This window comes from Balaenoptera ricei, chromosome 12 (genome assembly GCF_028023285.1).
Source record: "Balaenoptera ricei isolate mBalRic1 chromosome 12, mBalRic1.hap2, whole genome shotgun sequence".
Classification (NCBI taxonomy): Eukaryota; Metazoa; Chordata; class Mammalia; order Artiodactyla; family Balaenopteridae; genus Balaenoptera; species Balaenoptera ricei.
The window spans coordinates 20,923,319-20,941,663 of NC_082650.1; the positions used below are offsets into that span (position 1 = coordinate 20,923,319).

At 38.0% G+C, this 18,345-nt stretch overlaps 1 protein-coding gene across 7 annotated transcripts in view; it reads right to left on the reverse strand.

The window, feature by feature from the left end:
* The window catches only part of UTRN (utrophin), a 501,645-nt gene that overhangs the window by 361,042 nt on the left and 122,258 nt on the right, over positions 1 to 18,345 (reverse strand). For 5 of the 7 annotated variants that reach the window (XM_059941058.1, XM_059941059.1, XM_059941062.1 and 2 more), the window contains 9 exons: positions 18,046 to 18,218; positions 15,535 to 15,650; positions 14,663 to 14,829; positions 9,694 to 9,897; positions 8,609 to 8,790; positions 7,493 to 7,643; positions 6,207 to 6,326; positions 3,965 to 4,066; positions 196 to 303 (listed from right to left, as the gene is read on the reverse strand). In XM_059941058.1, coding sequence (XP_059797041.1) covers positions 196 to 303; positions 3,965 to 4,066; positions 6,207 to 6,326; positions 7,493 to 7,643; positions 8,609 to 8,790; positions 9,694 to 9,897; positions 14,663 to 14,829; positions 15,535 to 15,650; positions 18,046 to 18,218 — 1,323 coding nt within the window. The remainder of the gene's footprint in view (positions 1 to 195; positions 304 to 3,964; positions 4,067 to 6,206; positions 6,327 to 7,492; positions 7,644 to 8,608; positions 8,791 to 9,693; positions 9,898 to 14,662; positions 14,830 to 15,534; positions 15,651 to 18,045; positions 18,219 to 18,345) is intronic. The other 2 variants (XM_059941060.1, XM_059941057.1) reach the window with 1 other exon arrangement.

The window sequence follows — 18,345 nt, forward strand, 5'->3', positions numbered from 1 at the left end:
ATTTTATTGTAAAATTCACCTGCCTTGCAATTAATTCCCTAAAGCTAAAACATAAGACTCCTGGTTCTAGATCATTACATGGCAGCATTTCAGAGTTAGGTAATGAGTCTATTCACTAAACTGTATTAACCATTGATATAAAACAGTAAGATATCATAGGCTTACAAGACAGATGCTGACAATGACATCACTTACAGCCAGTCGTCGAACACTGACACTTAGTTCCTTTTGGTCTTTGAAGTTGCTCGTCTGGACTTTATTTAAAGCCTCTTCTTTTTCAGTTAACCATGCTTTCAACAAGCACTACAAATAATAATCAAAGTTAGAAATATATTTAGGGAATCATTTGGTAATTCAATTCAATCAAGTTCCAGAATCTCCAATTTTTATGTTACTAGAGGCTTATCCACATCTGGGATAAGAAGGACTTCAAACACCTAAGCCTGAGGCATAAATGACCCAGGAAGGCATCTTTCTTTAAGATATTACCCTTCTCAGATTTGCAACAGATCGACCTGAAATTAGCCCCACTCCTGGATAACTAAACCTAATTCTCAGGGAAGTAGGTGGGTCTAAAAGGCTAAATCCAACTATCCAGGTCTCCAAAAGAATCACTTTATAACTCTCTAGATGCAGAGGGAAGGTCAGAGATTTTCTTGTCTCAGCCCCTCATTTTAGGGAAGAAAGAGAGAGAAGCCAAATTATATGTCCAAGATCTCTTGGCTTGTTAACTGCAGAGCCGGATCAAAGACCCACACCCCGAAGCCCATGGTTTTTCCATGCATCTTGCAGGACAACCACACTAATGCTCCAGATTTGACAGCAATTATGACTAGAGGACAAAGTTTGAGGATAGTCCAAAGTCAATATAAAGATCTTTAAACTTCACTGGCCAGTGATGCATGTCTTTTAGGCAGAAGATATTTAGTAAAGTAGGGAGATAAACACGAAGGAGGAGTAAAAACAACAAAAATGGCTGCATTGGGATAATTTTTCCCAAAATGTAGTATTTACCACAGAAACCTTTTTCTATAGAGTTGAGGGGGGAAATTCTTGGTTCTGTGTTTGGAATCAACTCTTTCTCTAGTTGTTTTATTTATCAGTTTATTTAACAACCATTCTCTGCCTTTATATTCCACCAAAAAAGGACAAAGATTAGAAAATACAAGACAAATATGGATCCTGTCCTCAATGTAGTAAGAGTGATAAGATAACGCACAAAAATAACTGTGCCACCAGTTAGAAAGTGCAGACACCACAAAGAGATTGCTTACAGTTTTGAAACAGTGGGGAGGGGGAGGGAGTTTATAGGTGACTTCATGGTCCTAGATGGATATGTCACTGGCAAAGCCCACTGGGATACCGGGAAAAATAAGGTGGAATCTAGGTGATAAGTTCTAACCTCCTCTTTTGTGCTAAGTCTAGTTTCACTTGCCTATAGGGGGCCGTGTGCAGAGTCTTTGCACCTAACAAGGTGGACTGGTTCCCAGAGGAGACCCACCATGCCCAACATCTCAGCTCGGCAGCCGGTGTGCAGAAGTGCTGTGCATGACACCTCAGTCGAAGATGACGGCAGCAGGCCATGTGCAGAGAGGCTGCACCCAGCACTGTATAATCTGGAGCCATGAGCAACACACTTGCACCAGACCCGCGAGAACTCCACCCCCTCCCTGCCAAGAAGAACCCTCTAGAGCAGCCCCGCCGATGATTGTTGGGGAGAGCATGGACTCCAGAGCGCAAGCTCACTCCTCTCCATTCTTTCCTCAAAGAATAAAACTTTCGGACTTCCCTGGTGGCACAGTGGTTAAGAATCCGCCTGCCAATGCAGGGGACACGGGTTCGAGCCCTGGTCCGGGAAGACCCCACATGCCGCGGAGCAGCTAAGCCCGTGTGCCACAACTACTGAGCCTGCGTTCTAGAGCCCGTGCTCCGCAACAAGAGAAGCCACTGCAATGAGAAGCCCGTGCACCGCAACAGTGAGAAGCCCGTGCAACGCAACAAAGAGTAGCCCCCACTCGCCGCAACTAGAGAAAGCCCGCATGCATCAACGAAGACCCAACGCAGCCAAAAATAAATAAAATTTAAAAAAAAAAAAAAAAGAATAAAACTTTCCTTTGTTTCTGAACCAAACTAGGTTTCATTCTATTGGCTCGAGCATCACTGGGCAAGAGGGCCCTTGTAGGAGTCGGACTCGAAAGGGTTGGTAACAGGTGGGGAGAACTTAAAAATAAAGAGATGGGTAAAAAGGCATTCCGAGGAAGATGCCACACTTGAAAACACAGAGGCTAGAAAACCAGTTCGCTCTTCCAAAAACATGAAAACAATACAACAAAATCCATAAGCAACCTATGATGCACCATGCACTGGGAAAAGAGAAGTGAAAAAGAACCAGCACTACTCTCGTGGCCTTGACAGTCTAGGAATGGGCTACAAACTGGGAATTCAGGATTTGAGCACTGGGTACATGGAAGGATGGAGGGAAAGTTAAGTTTGGAAAGGTAGGTTAAAGTCAATCACAGAATACCTTGCTTGCCACACTTGGCTTATGCTGCAGAAATTTTGAACTAATTCTCAGAGCCCATTTCTATCTTAAAGCCTCTGCAACTGAGTGAACAATAATCCCTTGAAAGATTTTCTAATTCAGACACAGTTGATTGGTCTCATTCTCTTTAACAGCAAATTATCAATTAAGTACCAATGTTGGCTTCAGTTCTACATTTTAACACGATTTCTCCTTCCATATCACTAACAGAAGGCCATTCAAAGGTCATTTTTAACCCTAAGGTAATAAATGGCCAAAATCCCAGCCACTCTCTATTTTTAAATATTTTTAATTACCAAATTTTGATTCTTTCCAAATTTTAAATTATTTTACTTAGAGGAGTAACACAATGGTTACCTAGCAATCAATGTCTCCCACAATCATTAATGAAGTAAAATTTTAATTATTCTACATGACTCATTGGCCTGAATTAAAGGGACTAAGTAAATTTAAATCTTTGTAAAGGGAAATGTAAATATTTCAGAAATCAGAATCAGGTCCATTATGAGATTCTTAATAGGACAATTCTGGTCTTGGGGGCAGGTGGCAGTAACTTACAACTTCACTGGGACAAATTTTGCAACCTGCTTTTTAAGATGTTCTCTCTGCCACCATATTTAGTAAATCACAAAACATCATACATCTGTTTTTATTCCGTGAAAAGAATATAGTCGCTTTTTGTGGATGGAAATGAAATGCATTTAAAAGACTCTCAATGGACACTGAGATGTGGGAACAGAGTATCTGCTTATTTTCTACACCACAACTCTTTGGCATTTTGAAGAAAAGTCTTGCTTATTTGTATTCTGTTTTGACGGTTGCTTTTCTGGAAGGATGAAGATGGGCAAAGGGCCACCACTCAGACTGAAAACTTAAAGTGGCAGCTTTACATCAAAGGTTCATTTTCTATGTTAATCCTTAGTGAAAAAAAAATTAACTAAGTGTTCAATCAATGGTGTTACTAAATAATATTTTCTTATTAATTTCAGTAGTTATCCTGATTAAAAATCACAAAAAATTCTTGTGGTTTAAAGTTCACAAAGTATTGAATGGATTCATTTACCATTATGTACTGAGCACAAACCATATGCTAGGCTGTATGGATACAAGTTCAAATACATTACCCAACACAAATGCAGTAAAAATTGTCATGCAAATCCTGAAAGTAGCATATCTAAATACTAACATTCTCAGTAATGAACAAAGTCAAATTATTATTACAATGGAGCTAATATATAATGCAATCTCTATGAATAAACTGCATGATAAAATGGACACAAAGCTGACTTTTAACATAATAAATAATTATTTGTAAATTTTCCTTTTGAGGAAAAATAAACTAGACTTTATTCTAATGCCATAATTAACGATGGGTTTATTTTTCACCACTTATTTCGCCCATTATGGATAACAGCTTCATACCTGTTCTTCCAGTAATTCCTGCCACAGAATGTTGATTTCCTGTAACCTGTTCCAACGTTCTTCAGTCCATCGGCAGACGGCTGTCCAACGTTCACCGAGTTTCTAGAAAAGGAAGAAACCATCCTTTGTCAACAAAGCCTTAAGAGATAATTAACACAATCCTTAAAGAAATTCTTGGCATCCATCGTTCTCTATTACGGAGTAGCAATTTATGAAAAATATTTTTATGAAAGTTGCTGTAAATAATACAGATGAATCCTACAAATTTATAGATGAGAAAAACTAATTTCCATAGAATTTAATTATCTCACACTACATAGCTAGAAAGTGGCACAACTAGAACTCCATCCTGTAACTTTTGACCCCAAATTCCTGCTCTTTTCCGTTTTATTGTGGTTTTTATATGAGAATTTGACAGTTTCACATATACCTTCGAAATAAAGCAAACATTTATTTTCGGTGCTTCCATTTTTTTCAGGCTATCTTTAAGACAAAATTCAGTGCGTCAATTGTTTCTTAACCATCTTTTACATGCCAAGACAATTTTCATCTGTAGTACCAAAATTATGAAACAAAATTTTTAATTTATAAAAACTATGTTTTGAATGAGAGAATTTCTGTGAAAAAAATACTTAACTGATTTGTTCTGTTTACATTGCATGATCCATAAAAAATTCCACAAAACTTAGCAACAGAATATTACAAGTATTAGCAAAACTAAATAAATAAATTTGATTAATTTAAAAAAATCATTCTTCATGATGACTTCCCCAAAAATTATTTTATTACCGCTTTATAAATAATGATTAACAAATTGTAGTTTTTATTTCTTCATTACTTGCTTGGGAGCAATAATTATTTAATTAATATTATCTTATTTCAATATTTAATACCAGAGTAAGCTTTGCATAGCTCAAAGGGTAGAGAACGCAGAGCCAGAAGACAGGTCTGTTGTCTCAGCATGAAAACTTATTGCCTACTTAAACCTCTGAATTTCCTCACTATTAAATAGGCAAGACATGAATGCCTACCTCTCAGATTACTGTAATAACTAAATACTACTGCACCAAAGGCTCAAAATCACTGGCTAATTTTAAATGATACAAAAGAAAAAGAATTTCATATGATAATTTATAGTCTGAAAGTTACTGAAAATCATCAACTGGCAACATTATATCAGATAATCCAAGTATTGTTTAAGTAAAATACCCTTGAACAACAGGGGTTTGAGCTGCGGGTCCACTCATACTTGGATTTTTTTCAATAAATACATTGGAAAAAATTTTGGAGATTTGTGACAATTTGAAATAAAGACGAAGCACATAACCTAGGGATACTGAAAAAATTAAGAAAAAGTTAGGTATTCATAAATGCATAAAATATCTGTAGATATGCATATAACACAAAATATTGGGTTGGCCGAAAAGTTCGTTCGGTTAATAAATATGTTATTCAATAAAGTTCTTGGTGAAAATGAAAAGTGTGTCTTTTATTTTTCCTTAAAACTGAACGAACTTTTTGGCCAGCCCAATATGTCCTAATGGACTGTTTGTTACCAGTAACGCCTCCAGTCAACAATAGGCTATTGGTAGTTAAGTTTTGGGGAAGTAAAAAGTTATACTTGGATTTTCAACCACTTGAGAGGTCAGTGCCCCTAACCCCAAGTTTTCAAGGGTTAACTGTCAACCAAAAACTCTCTTTATAAAGACTTATAAAGATACACTATAGTCACTGAGCAAAAAGAAGCAAGGTTCCCAAAACTGGTGTTGACATGCACACATTGATCTACCAAAGAAACTGGGATATTAAATCCCACACGGCTGAAATTCTCAAACTTTACATTTTTTTTATGTATTCACTGGGCCCACTCCCAGGGACTTAGGTCTGCGTAGAGCCCAGAAATATGCATCTTAACAAATTCGTCAAGTGATTCTGAGCAAGAAGTCTGTGGATCACTTGTTGAGATCAGTTCTTATGCTTCCACATCTTCTTCATATGCCCAAAGAAGCTGTGGACCACAAGCGGCCCCAACCATTCCCCAAGGGCTGAAGTATAGCAATGATACCTAGGTTCTCCTGTAAACCCCCATGCTGTGGAATCCCAACTGGGAAGTACAACCTAAAGAAGATTGTTCTACGATTCTAAATAAACAGTGAGACCAAACAGGAAGAAGAGGGGCAATGTGCAACTGGGGCTCAGACCACAGGTCCCTTGGGACAATCCTACTTTACAGGGTCCTTACCTGTAACTGATCTTCCAGAATAGCTGTAGCACTCTCGCCACTGTTTTCATCAACAATCACCACCATGTGAGTTAGGGAATTGACCTTCACCTGTTCAGCCTCAAGATCATTTTGCAAACTCTAGAGAAAAAATTAAGATAAACCATTATGTCTACTCTTTCCCATTTATCTATTTAAAATCCACTGGGTTGTCAATAGTAATTAAGGACACTTAATGAGGCATGGTGTTCAAATCTCCAATCATTAGCCTAAGTGTTCTACTAATGAAACAAACCCATTATACATCTTTACATTTCATTATGAACCAAAGCAGTTTGAAAATGCAATGTCATAACAGATTGCAAATGGGATGTCATCACTTTTATTATTTTTATTCCAAGTTGTGGCCAAAAGAAAAAGAAAAAAGGTGTCCCATAAACAGGTTGAGCGCCTATAGTAGGAATTAAGAATATAGAATCATTAAGTCAATAAAGTCCCAAACTTAAATACACATAGTCAGAGATTATTTTATCTAGTGCAACATGGTATAAAGTGACAGATAAGTCAAATGCTATTTGATAGTCAGAAGCTGTTCTGATTTGCTACCCAGGAAAGCAATTAGGGGTATACAGACAACTTCTCTTCCCACTTCTTCCATGGGAAGAGCATTGTAGGTCACAACACATACGTATATAGGTAATTTATTCAAATACTACCAATAGTGTCATCAGATGCCTTGAGTTTTTGTGTTTAATCTATCCCTAAAGCTTTATTTCAGTTATCTAGATATTTCATTGAAAAATAAAATTCTTCAGTTCGCAGAGAGGCTATTTTACTCTACCTTTCCTTGACTATGAAAAGTTATCTCTTACATTTGTGACCAAATTAAATCTCCCACCAAATTTTGAATCTTTACCTAGGAGAAGAAGCAATAGCCTTCCTGAAAGGATTAGGTACAGATCAATCTGAGGGTTTCCTTATTTCCCCACACACTGCATTCATGCAACACCCTAGGGTTCTTAACCACTCATAGGTCCAAAAAAAAAAAAGCCCTGAGAATCTTATGAACACTATGTACTTTCAGAAGAAAACTACACATACCCACATAAAATTTTACCTGTGCTTTCATCCCTGGCTCAGAAAAGTCACATTCCCATGCACTCTACCCTACAGGCTGCTGAATAAAAGAGCACACTGAAGAAGTGTCCCATCTCTGCACTAATGATAGAAGCCATCGGCTCCTGAGGATGCTGAGGGCTGCTTTTTCATATTTGATAAGGTATAAAAGAAATATGAGCCAGATTTACTTTATGATCTTCTAGCAGCTTTTGTAGGGATTTTAAGTCATCATCTAGGGGGCAAGTTTCCATCTTCTGAATGCGTTCTTCTGTGAGTGTTAACCAGGCGGAGAGCTGCTGTAGCTGCTTCCTCTGCAGTTCCATGAGCACATCGTGCAGCCTGTCCGAGGGGAACACAGCATTATTCCCACTCCTTCTTCCCTTTGCAACAGCAAATGCACACTCCAGGCAGCAAAGAAATGGGGCAGGGAACACATTCTTGTCTAACCATTTAAAGTAGCATTTGGTCTTTAAATACAGAAACCAGCCAAAAAAAAAAAAAAATTATTTCCTAAATGGAGTCAATTAAATGCAGTCAAAGAATGCAAATAACAGCACCCTCTATTTGTATCAGAATCATTGTTTCTTCAATCAGGAATTCCTGCCTATTAAATAGGTGGAAATTGCCATGGAATGCAGTTTGCTCCTTAACACACAATACACGAAACAAAATGAACCATGGGGAAAAAAATACTTAAAAAAATGTAACATGGGACGAAGTGAGAGAGTGGCATGGACTTATATACACTACCAAATGTAAAATAGATAGCTAGTGGGAAGCAGCCGCATAGCACAGGGAGATCAGCTTGGTGGTTTGTGTCCACCTAGAGGGGTGGGATAGGGAGGGTGAGAGGGAGATGCAAGAGGGAGAGGATATGGGGATATATGTACATGTATAGCTGATTCACTTTGTTATAAAGCAGAAACTAACACACCATTGTAAAGCAATTATACTCCAATAAAGATGTTAAAAAAAAAAGTTACAAAATAGAATTGGGGATAAATATAACATAGTCCTGTCTTCACATGAGAATTAATGGTTAGCCAATTTTAATACTGCAAAGTCCATATTAAATGTCTTTGCTAATTTCTGTATTGCAACTTTTACCTTTGCATTTGGTTAACATATCAAAGGGGACATAAAGATCATACAAAATTCCAGCAACACTACATAAAGAAAAGAGTCAAAATTTTACAAGGCAAGTTCTCTGGTTATCTTGTTCTCACAGACATGCAGACTTTTACTGGTGCTAAACTGGGCAACGCAGTCTACGGAATAGTGTTCCTTTCTGAGCTTCCACTCACCGGGACTGTCTGTCCATACTTGCCACCCTTAGTGCCTCCCATCTGGCATTCAGCAGGGTCATTTGTTCCTGAATCTCAAACTCCTCTTCATCTGACAGAGTTCCTTGTGTTATCAGCTGGTTTCCTGCCTGCAGGACATTGCCAACACTGCTCTGGTGCGCCGTCAGCTCCATCATAAAAGCCTGAGAAGGTACATCATTATGATTTGTGGGCTGCTCAGTGAAGAAGAAAAATCTTAATAAATTGTTAATGTCTAAATATTAATGCTGTGAGAAAAAGTAACCATGTAGAGTGCAAATAAATAAGACTTTGATCCAATTTTTTAAGCTCTGATTATAGGGAATCAGCAGCTGCCTGAAGGAAAAAGAATAGATCAAAGAGGACGTTACATGTGATAACACCAGCTATTTTTAAGTAAATGCTGATTATGCTGCTGTTAGGTCGTGAACATGGAATTATGAGAAGATATAATAAATAAAGCACCACGCTCACCCAAGAGAAAGTGCTTAAAGAAAATGACCATTTCTATTATTTTCAAACCAAAACAGCAAATCAGACCTGCCAATTAATATATCAACACCAAGAAACTACTTAATCAAAAGAATTCTTCACATAATCCAATCACTACACTGCAATATATCCCTGAAATAGTAGGAAATTTTCAATATATAAAATTACACAGGAATAGTGGATATGAGTTTTCTTAATCATACAATAAATAAAAATAATCACTTCCTGGGGAACAGTCAAATCTAAAGATTTGGTGTATTCATTAGCCATTTTGTGTTTAACTATAATGGTACACTTCAGAAACGAGCAGTACTATGCACTGATTTTTGTCAGTGGCTTCACAGAATCTACAAATTACGGTAAGATTAAAATCCGAAATCTAATTCCAGTGCACAGTTAAATCACCCACACCAATTCTGTAACAAAGCCCTATTTAAATATCACAAGTCTTAAAATATGCCATGACCTTTCTGTGGAGCAGAATTCAGTAAACAACAAACATCAGGGTACAGCCCCTGATTAAGACACAGGCACCATGGTACATATATCCTGCTCATCAGCTATAGATTATTTACTTCGTGGGTTGCAAACTGGTCTTTGACTTCTTCAACATCATCGGAAATGTCATCCTGCTCCTGGAAAGCGTCCTCGGCAGAAAGCAACCAGGTCAGCACTTCCTCCAGTGCTATCTGATAGCTGTCCAGATCCATGTCAACCTCGGTGACAGTGCTGGGGGTTTCAGCTCGGGGACCCTCTTGCTCCTCCTCTGGCGCTGAGCTCTATAAAAACAAAGCCAAGAAAACTCACAAGCGTTGTGAAGACCAGAAGGTGTTCAACAAAGACACACTGGATGCAGGAACTAAGGTAGGCACCACTGTGTCTTAGGGATCCACCCGATTCTCAGGAGCTAGGTGAGCCATGCCATGAAATAGAACGCATTTATTAATGCTAGGATGGCAAAGCGTACAAAAGCTGCATCACTCATGGATTCTGCACTCAGGGACATCCTAATATAGCTGGGAAGAGACAAATAACCCACATGAATCACTTCTCAACAGAAATAAAAAGGCTATTAACAAAGTTATAAATTCCATGGGTCCAACAAGGAATGCTATTTGCATTCGCCAATGGCTAAAATAGGAAAGTTTCATAGAGGATCTGGAACCTGCTGGGCCTTGAAGGATGGATGTCATTTAAAGAGACAGAGATTAGAATCCTGCTTTGACCCTAGTTAAATTGCTTTTACTGAACTGCATTTTAGACACTGAAAGACAGCCACCCATACAGGCTGTCGTACTGATGATATTTTTTTGAGGCAGCTGCCCTCTAGTTTACTAGCTGGTCTTTTTTTCTGAAGAGCCCGCGGAATAAGTTATTCCAAGCTCCTTCTAGGCAGTGGAGTATTTTCTTATGTACTTTAGAATCATATAACCAAACCTACCACCTCTCTCATTCATTTGTTCCCTTCCAGAGCAAAAATTCTTTAAAATTTGCCTACAGCCTGTCTCCATTTTATCACCTCTCATCCACAGTTTTTATGTACTATCTCAAACACACACAAACATATAGAGAACAATACAAGAAATGCTCATGTATTTAACAGCTACATTTGTTAACACTCCCTTTCATGCTGATTAGGCACTGGTCCCCACCACACACCTGGAAAAGCTTTTGCCAGTGTTACCAATAACCTTCTCATTGACAAATCCACTTTTCTAGCATCAGCTTTAGGATGACCATGTAATTAGCAAAAAAAAAAGAACATTTTTGATAATCAACAGTACTAGAACAACACACATAAACCACAACTGTTTCAAGCAAACCCGGAGGTCCAGTCACCTTATGTTCCTTAAGCTCTCGGTGGCATTCCCTACATCTGACCAGTCCCCGCCCTCTTGAAGCTCTCCTTTCCCTGCTTCAATAACACCACCTTGGTTTTCCTCCTAGTTCAACAGCATTTGCCAACACGTAAGTAATGAAGCTCCTCAAAATTAAGTGCAGAGCCCTTTTTCCTTCTATGTCCTCTGCCTGCATGGCTTCATCCATTCCCATTGGATTTAAAGAACCATCTACATCCTGCAAACATTTACCTTTATATTTCTGGCCCCAAACTCCAAACTCCTATGTCCTACTTCCTTAACATCTCCACTTCAATGTCTCATAGGCATATCAAACTTTGTCAGTATTTAAACCCCTGCTTTTTTTCCCCCAAACCTCTTCACGTTTCCCATTTCAGTAAATGCCTCCTCCATGCACTTAACCCCTCCAGCTAAAAATCAGGGAGCCGGCCTTGGTCTCCAGCTTTTACCGCCCACATTTAATACGTACGTATAAGCCATTCCTACCTTCAAAATTCATCTCAGATCCATCCAGGCCTTTCCATCTTCACAACAACTGTTTGTCCTCAGCACTGCAACAGCCTGCTACCAGTGTCTTTGCTTCCCCGCTGCTACCCAGACTGCTACCTCCATCACCCACTTCTCAAAGAGCAGCCAGAATGATGTTTGGAAAATGTAATCACATCATAAGACTTCCCGGCTTAAAATCTTTCACTGCTTTCTCAATGCTATTAAGATACAATTTAAAATTCTTAACATAGTTTACAAAAATACTGTGACAGCAAGAAACAGAGTGAGTGTGTGACTGTGTGTGTGTGTGTGTGTGTGTGTGTGTGTGTGTGTGTGTGTGGTTGGATTTCAATTAGGTTAATCAGGGAAGTCGTCTCTGAAAAAGTTCCATTGAAATTGAGGAAAGATGGGAAGCTTGCCATGCAAACAGTGGGTGGAGAAGCGTTTCACAGAGAGCAACCCACACGTACAAGAATCTTGGGGAAGGAGAGGAAGAAGTCCACCACGATTGGCGTGCCGTGGCCTGAGATGAGTTGGGGCGGTGGGCTGGGCCTTGTAAACCACAAGAGGAGATGGGGTGTTTAATTAGTATGAGGGCTGGAACAGAAAGAAAACACACACCAAAGATATTCTGGAGGAAGAATCCAAATGGAGCCGGTAAACAACATGCAGCAGTTAAAAACAATGAATCAGGGAGCCCACAGATGAAATGATGGATGATTAGGAGAGAGATGGTGCCAAAGACAGAGAAGGGAAAATGAGTTAAGTTCTGGACCTAAAACCCCAAAACTGGAAAACCACAATAATCCTGGAGGTCATTTAGTATCAAACCTCGATGTTCTAATGAGGATATCTGAGAACTAGGAAAGTTAGTGACCAGCCAAAGGTCATTCAGACAGGCACTAGGATCTATGAGGTCGGAAGTGGAAGGCATTATCTAAATGCAGGTGTTCAGAGGGTATTCATTCACATACAAGAGGAGACTTTCAACTGAGAGATTAATCTAAAGAGAAATTCAGGAATTATTTGCTGACCACCTAATGCTCTACAGCACATGTTTGTAGAAAGAGCAGAGGAAGTCTGGCTATTAGTGTTCTCATGAAAGTAGAGGATGGCAAGATATGTCAAAACAGTAGATGATTACAACTTGACCACGTTTTATCTCTCCAATTAACCTAATTCAACCTCTAAGGCATTAATGAAAGCATTAATGAAAAGGTTAATATTAATACACCTGCTCTTTTTTTTTTTAATAAATTTATTATTTATTTATTTTTGGCTGTGTTGGGTCTTCGTTGCTGCATGCGGGCCTTCTTTAGTTGCGGTGCGCAGGCTTCTCATTACGGTGGCCTCCCTTGGTGCAGAGCACAGGCCCCAGGCGCACAGGCTTCAGTAGTTGTGGCATGCGGGCTCAGTAGTTGTGGCTCGTGGGCTCCAAAGCGCAGGCTCAGTAGTGGTGGCACGCAGGGCTTAGCTGCTCTGCGGCATGTGGGATCTTCCCGGACCAGGGCTCGAACCCGCATCCCCTGCATTGGCTGGCAGATTCCCACCCACTGCACCACCAGGGAAGTCCCAATACACTTGCTCTTAATCAAACAGCAAATGGCTTCTGCAATTCTTATCATGTCACCCCGAGCCCTAAACAGAAGTGATTATTTTATCTACACACCATGAAAAGGCAAATGAAATCTCCCTCCTTTTTAAAAGAGAATAGCCTTCACTATAAGAAGTAGAATATTCCATCTTTCTAACAAAAGGAACACCGATCCAATGAAGAAATGATTCTAAAACCAAAAGGCAAACTCCGAAGATTATTTGAGCCACTGAAAAGGATGCGTCATTAATGCAGCATAATAACTACACTACTAGAGACAAATGCTTCTCAGCAAACATTCAATGATAAAACATTAGGGCTTTTCCTCAATATCACTTGATCCTCAAAACTACTAAAAAGAGCCCTTGGTTCACAATCTGGCCCTATCTCTTGCCTTCTTTTCCTCTAAGCTTTTTCTTTTTCTGTAAATCATAGTTTTTTGAAATGGAGAAAATAAAAGTGGTACCTACTACCCAAAGAAAACCTGAAATAATAAGTCCTTTGAACCTTGGAGAGGAAAAAAAAAATGCTATGCCAATTCAAGACCATTATCATTATCACTAACATTTGAAAAAAAATCTTGTTGAATAAAAATGAATGATAATACCTAAACAAAATGAGAAGGAAAAATTATAATAATATCTGCTGTTTATAGAGTGCTTATTAACATCATTTTAGACACTTCAAACTTATTAACTTTATAAAGTGGGTGGTTTAACCCAGATTTTGCAATAAAACTGAGGATGAGAGGGTAAGTAACCAACCCAAAACAAGAAGTAACAGGGATGAAATTTAAGCTTCAAAGCCCATGCTTTCTGCCTCTCTAAAATGTATTTCTTATCACTTTGAAATCCATGTGTATCTTTTGATGGTTTGGTTGATAAATGTTAGACCAAATGACTTTTAAGGTCTCATCCCACTGTTAAGATTCTCTCATTTAATGAATTATGAGAACTGGTTAGACTAAAACAGAATAAGGTAAAATATGGATTGCTTCAAGGCAGGATAATTCAGGAAGAAAATTTCATGACTTTATAGCTCCTGAAAAAAAAAGATCCTCATTGATATACTGATGAATAAAACCACTGTCAGCCCTTAAGTGAAAAACTCACCAAGTAACATATTATCAATTATTCCTCCTAAAAGAAAGGGAAAAGCTTACATTTTGATGACCCTTGTGAGAATATAATGGTACAAATCCATTTTTTAATGGCAAAAAAATTTAGTACTTAGAACAGAACTAAGCTGACATGAGAAAAACCACCTTCAGTACAGGACAAGAGTGATAAAAGATGACCAGATGATAGAAAAACATAGGTCCTTAAGCATGTTATGCAGAAGCATGATCACAATCCTAGACTCTAACTCTAGCCTTGCTGTATGAAATAATATATTTTCCTTCTTAAAAAGTAAAATCAGTAAAGTTATGGTTCTCCATTACATGCATGTGATGTGTGACAGCATGCCAACTGATAAACTGAACTTCTGATGCTGAGAAACCAAGACGTTCTCAGTCAAGAAAAAAACTGCTCTGAAAGTGTTTTTATCTAGTACCTAAGAGAAAACAAATATGGCAAGTCAAACACATTAATAAAAATTTACCTGTACCTGAATGTTAATTTCTCCTTCTTCACATTCTTTCTTATATTTCCTTGGAAGTGTCTCTACCTCACGGATGGCATCTATAGTGACTTGCTGAGGTAGCACCTCAAACAAAGATGTTAAATACATAATTATGGATTTCTTGTCAGGAAGCTGAACAGCAACATCTAAAAGTGGAAGAAAATAAGAACCAGCTTAAATTAGATGTCCAAAGTATGTGAATTGCTCAATACTGGATACAAAATAACTGTCTTAGTACCCATAAACAATGCTAGTATATTATCTTTGCAATACCACAGCTCAGTAAATTTCTATTTCATATAATATATGAGTCAAAGGTAAAGATGATTACGTACTTTTTTTTGTTCAATATCCCATTTCTTAAAAATCTTCCCTAAAAGCTTCCCCCATAAGGCTCAAAGGTAAGATATCATCTCAGATAATGTCACAGATTTCATTCATAGTATGAAAATAAGTCTAGAATTCAATCCTGCAACATTTGTAACTAAAGTTTTCATAACATATACAAGAAGCTCATACAAAAACACATTTTAATGAAATAAATCAAATACTAAATTGTTTATCTAATAATTCTGTTTCCCTAAAACTTTAAATCTTACACTCGTATTAACTATTAAATTAAATTAAATTAAATTACATTTAAATTAAATTTCCTCCTGAAGGATCCTAGAAATTGTTAAGCACAAAAGTATCATGTCTGTAATAAGATGGCTTGTACCACATTTCAAAAGGAAAAACACCTCCTCAATTCTCACAATTCTTTCAAGAAAGGGGGAACAAAAAAGCACTGCTTTCCAAGTATTCAAAACTGTAAAGCAAAATCAAGGTTGTAATTAAACACTGAACAATACCTTCAGGATCTAACAGCTTTTCAATTCCTAAGTAAGTTTGAGCCTTGCTGAAGGCATGTTCAAGTCTCTCAGTTGGGGACATTTTGACAACTCTATCCCAGCTGAAGAGATCGGGTCTGAAATCAGAATGCAAATAAAATTCAGTGAAGATGAAATATGTGGAAACAAAGTTGTTATTGTTATAATCGAATACATTTCAGTTTTAGATTTTTTTATTTGTGAATATAAATTTAAAAGTTTATCTTTTATATCCCAAAGTCTTGTCAAATATATAATATTTTAAAGTAATCTATAAATATGAAAACAACAGGTAAAACATTCTAAGGTTATTGTATTGGTTAAACATGCCTGTTAAAATTCTGGAGTAGCCACTGAAAGACTAGAAATGGTATATTTCCCAAATAGTGAAAGAAAAAAAAAGGGAAGAAGAACCTACCAGTATAAAACAAGAAAGAAAAGAAGATATAGAAAAAAGAAAAATGAAAAGCTCAAAACAAGCGGTAAGAATGAACTTAAATACATCAATTATCGCAATAATGTTAATGGACTAAATTCTCCGATTAAAAGACCAAGTTTAGCAGAATAGAAAATCCAGCTCTAATCTCTTCACAGGATACTCCTAACGAAAAGACCCTGAGAGAATTTCTGTCCACCCCTCTCCAAAGAGCTACTGTCTAGTATTTCATTTCTATCTTGATTTTCTTTCAATCCCACAAACTGGACATTATTGTTGCTCTGACTTACTCAAAAGTTGATCATTTTCTCTGCGCTCTATCTGCTCTTGCATCTTGGACCCACCTACACTTCTGGGATTTGCCTCCCTCGTCCCCACCCGCCCAGTTCCCTCTCCGACTCCACCTCCTATTATTCCCCTTATTCACACCACTGCACCCAGTGGCCTCCCACATGCCAGGTACCTCCTCCCCTCTTGCCTGACATATTTTTCTTCAGCAATATTTACCATTTCTATATGCTCCACAACTAACATTTTCATTTTTAAAAAACTGTCTGCCTCCCTCTATTTGAACATTAATTCCAGGAAGGAGGACTGGGATTTTTGCTTGTTTTGTTCTCTGCTCTACATCCTGTGTCCGGCACAAAGAAGGCACCCCACACATACTTGTTAAATCAATTAAGTAACAGATGGAAAAATGTTTTAGCTAAAATTCAAGTTTTATGATAGCGTCTCTTAACGGACTAGAAACAGTGGGCAACCCACTTAAACTGATAAGAAGTAGAAGAAGATGGGGTGTGGGGTTTTTTTTTAACCAGATAAAAGGTATATGGAAAAAAAGCTAAAGCAAATAGCAGTCTTATGGTAAAACATTAAAAACCACTCCCTTTGTTACCAAGAACAAAACATTCTGCTCACTACCACCAATGCAAACTGATATTGTATTGAAGGACAAGGCACAAGTGAAGGGGAAAGGGGAGAGGAGAGGAGGGAAAGGGAGGGGAGGGGAGGGGAGGGAAAGGGGGGGAGGGGAGGGGAGGAATAAAACTGTTATAATTCATGGTCATCTACCAAAAAAAAAAAAAAAAACTTACAGTAACAAATTTTGGTAAGAATTTAACAAGTTTCCAGATATAAGATGTAGAAAAGTCAACTGCATTTTCATATATCAGCAAAGAACGTACAGGAAATAAAACTTGAGACAATAAATAATTTACAAGAAGAATAAAACACATAACAAATTTTTCCTTTCACATTTAAATCTATGATGCATCTGGAGTTTATTCAGGGTATGGTGAGGCAGGGATCCAATTCACTCATTTCCATTTGTTCCATACCATCTATTAATCTGCAACATCGGCTCAGTTGTAGATCAGGATGGAGCTATTTCTGAGCTCTTTATTCCATTAGGTTGAACTATATGAAACTGCCATTTATATCAAAAACAGTCAAATTTGGCAATTTCATATGCTTCAGCCTATTATTATATTAGTGTTTTATTTATAGTACTATATAGTCTCCATTAATATAGCTTCATAATTAGTTTTGGTTTCTGTTTAGGAAGTGCTTCAGCCTGTCTCTTCTTCTTCAGAAGAGTAGTGGCTCTTTTTGGTCCTTTGGTCTTTTATTAAATAATTAGAATCTGTTCACAAGTTTCATAAAAAGAATCATTTATTTTTAATTGGGAGTTTTATAGAGTTTTCCTATAAAACTAAAGTAGGAGGCTGAAAACTGTCACATTTCTTTGTGTATATTACTGGTTAGTGCTGAATGAGTTAGTTCACATTGAACTATGTGAATTATTTTACATTTTTTAACTTACAAATATGTAGAAGAAACCATGGACACTGCACTGTGGCATTTAAGTCCTATGGAAACAAAGACGTGATGGGTAGTTTTTTTTCCATGATATTTCTATTCTTTATGTTTTCTTAGAGCGTGTACAGAGGAGAGAGGCGGTAGTGGGAAGGGCCTTTAGGGAGTAGTAAGTAAGGGAGGGACAGAGAGGAGGCACAAATCTGTACAAATCTGCACATCCAAGAAGAGTCACATCTCACTTATGTCGGTGGAGCACGGCATTAAAGGCAAGCCCATCTGTCCAGCTGGTGGTGAAGTTGAGGACATTGACCTGGCTGTACGGCCTGGTCGACTGGCGCACCCAGCTCAGCAGGATCTTCTCACTGTTGGTCTGCTGCAGGTCTGACATGATGTCCTTCATGACATCTTTCACCTGTTCAAAAGAAACCATGGCTGCCAATAACCTCAAGTAGTCATTGGAATCCAGTCCTTGAATAAGGAATATTATATGCATGAACCGTTGGATCAGGCCACTGGTATTCATTGTATTTCAAAACTTT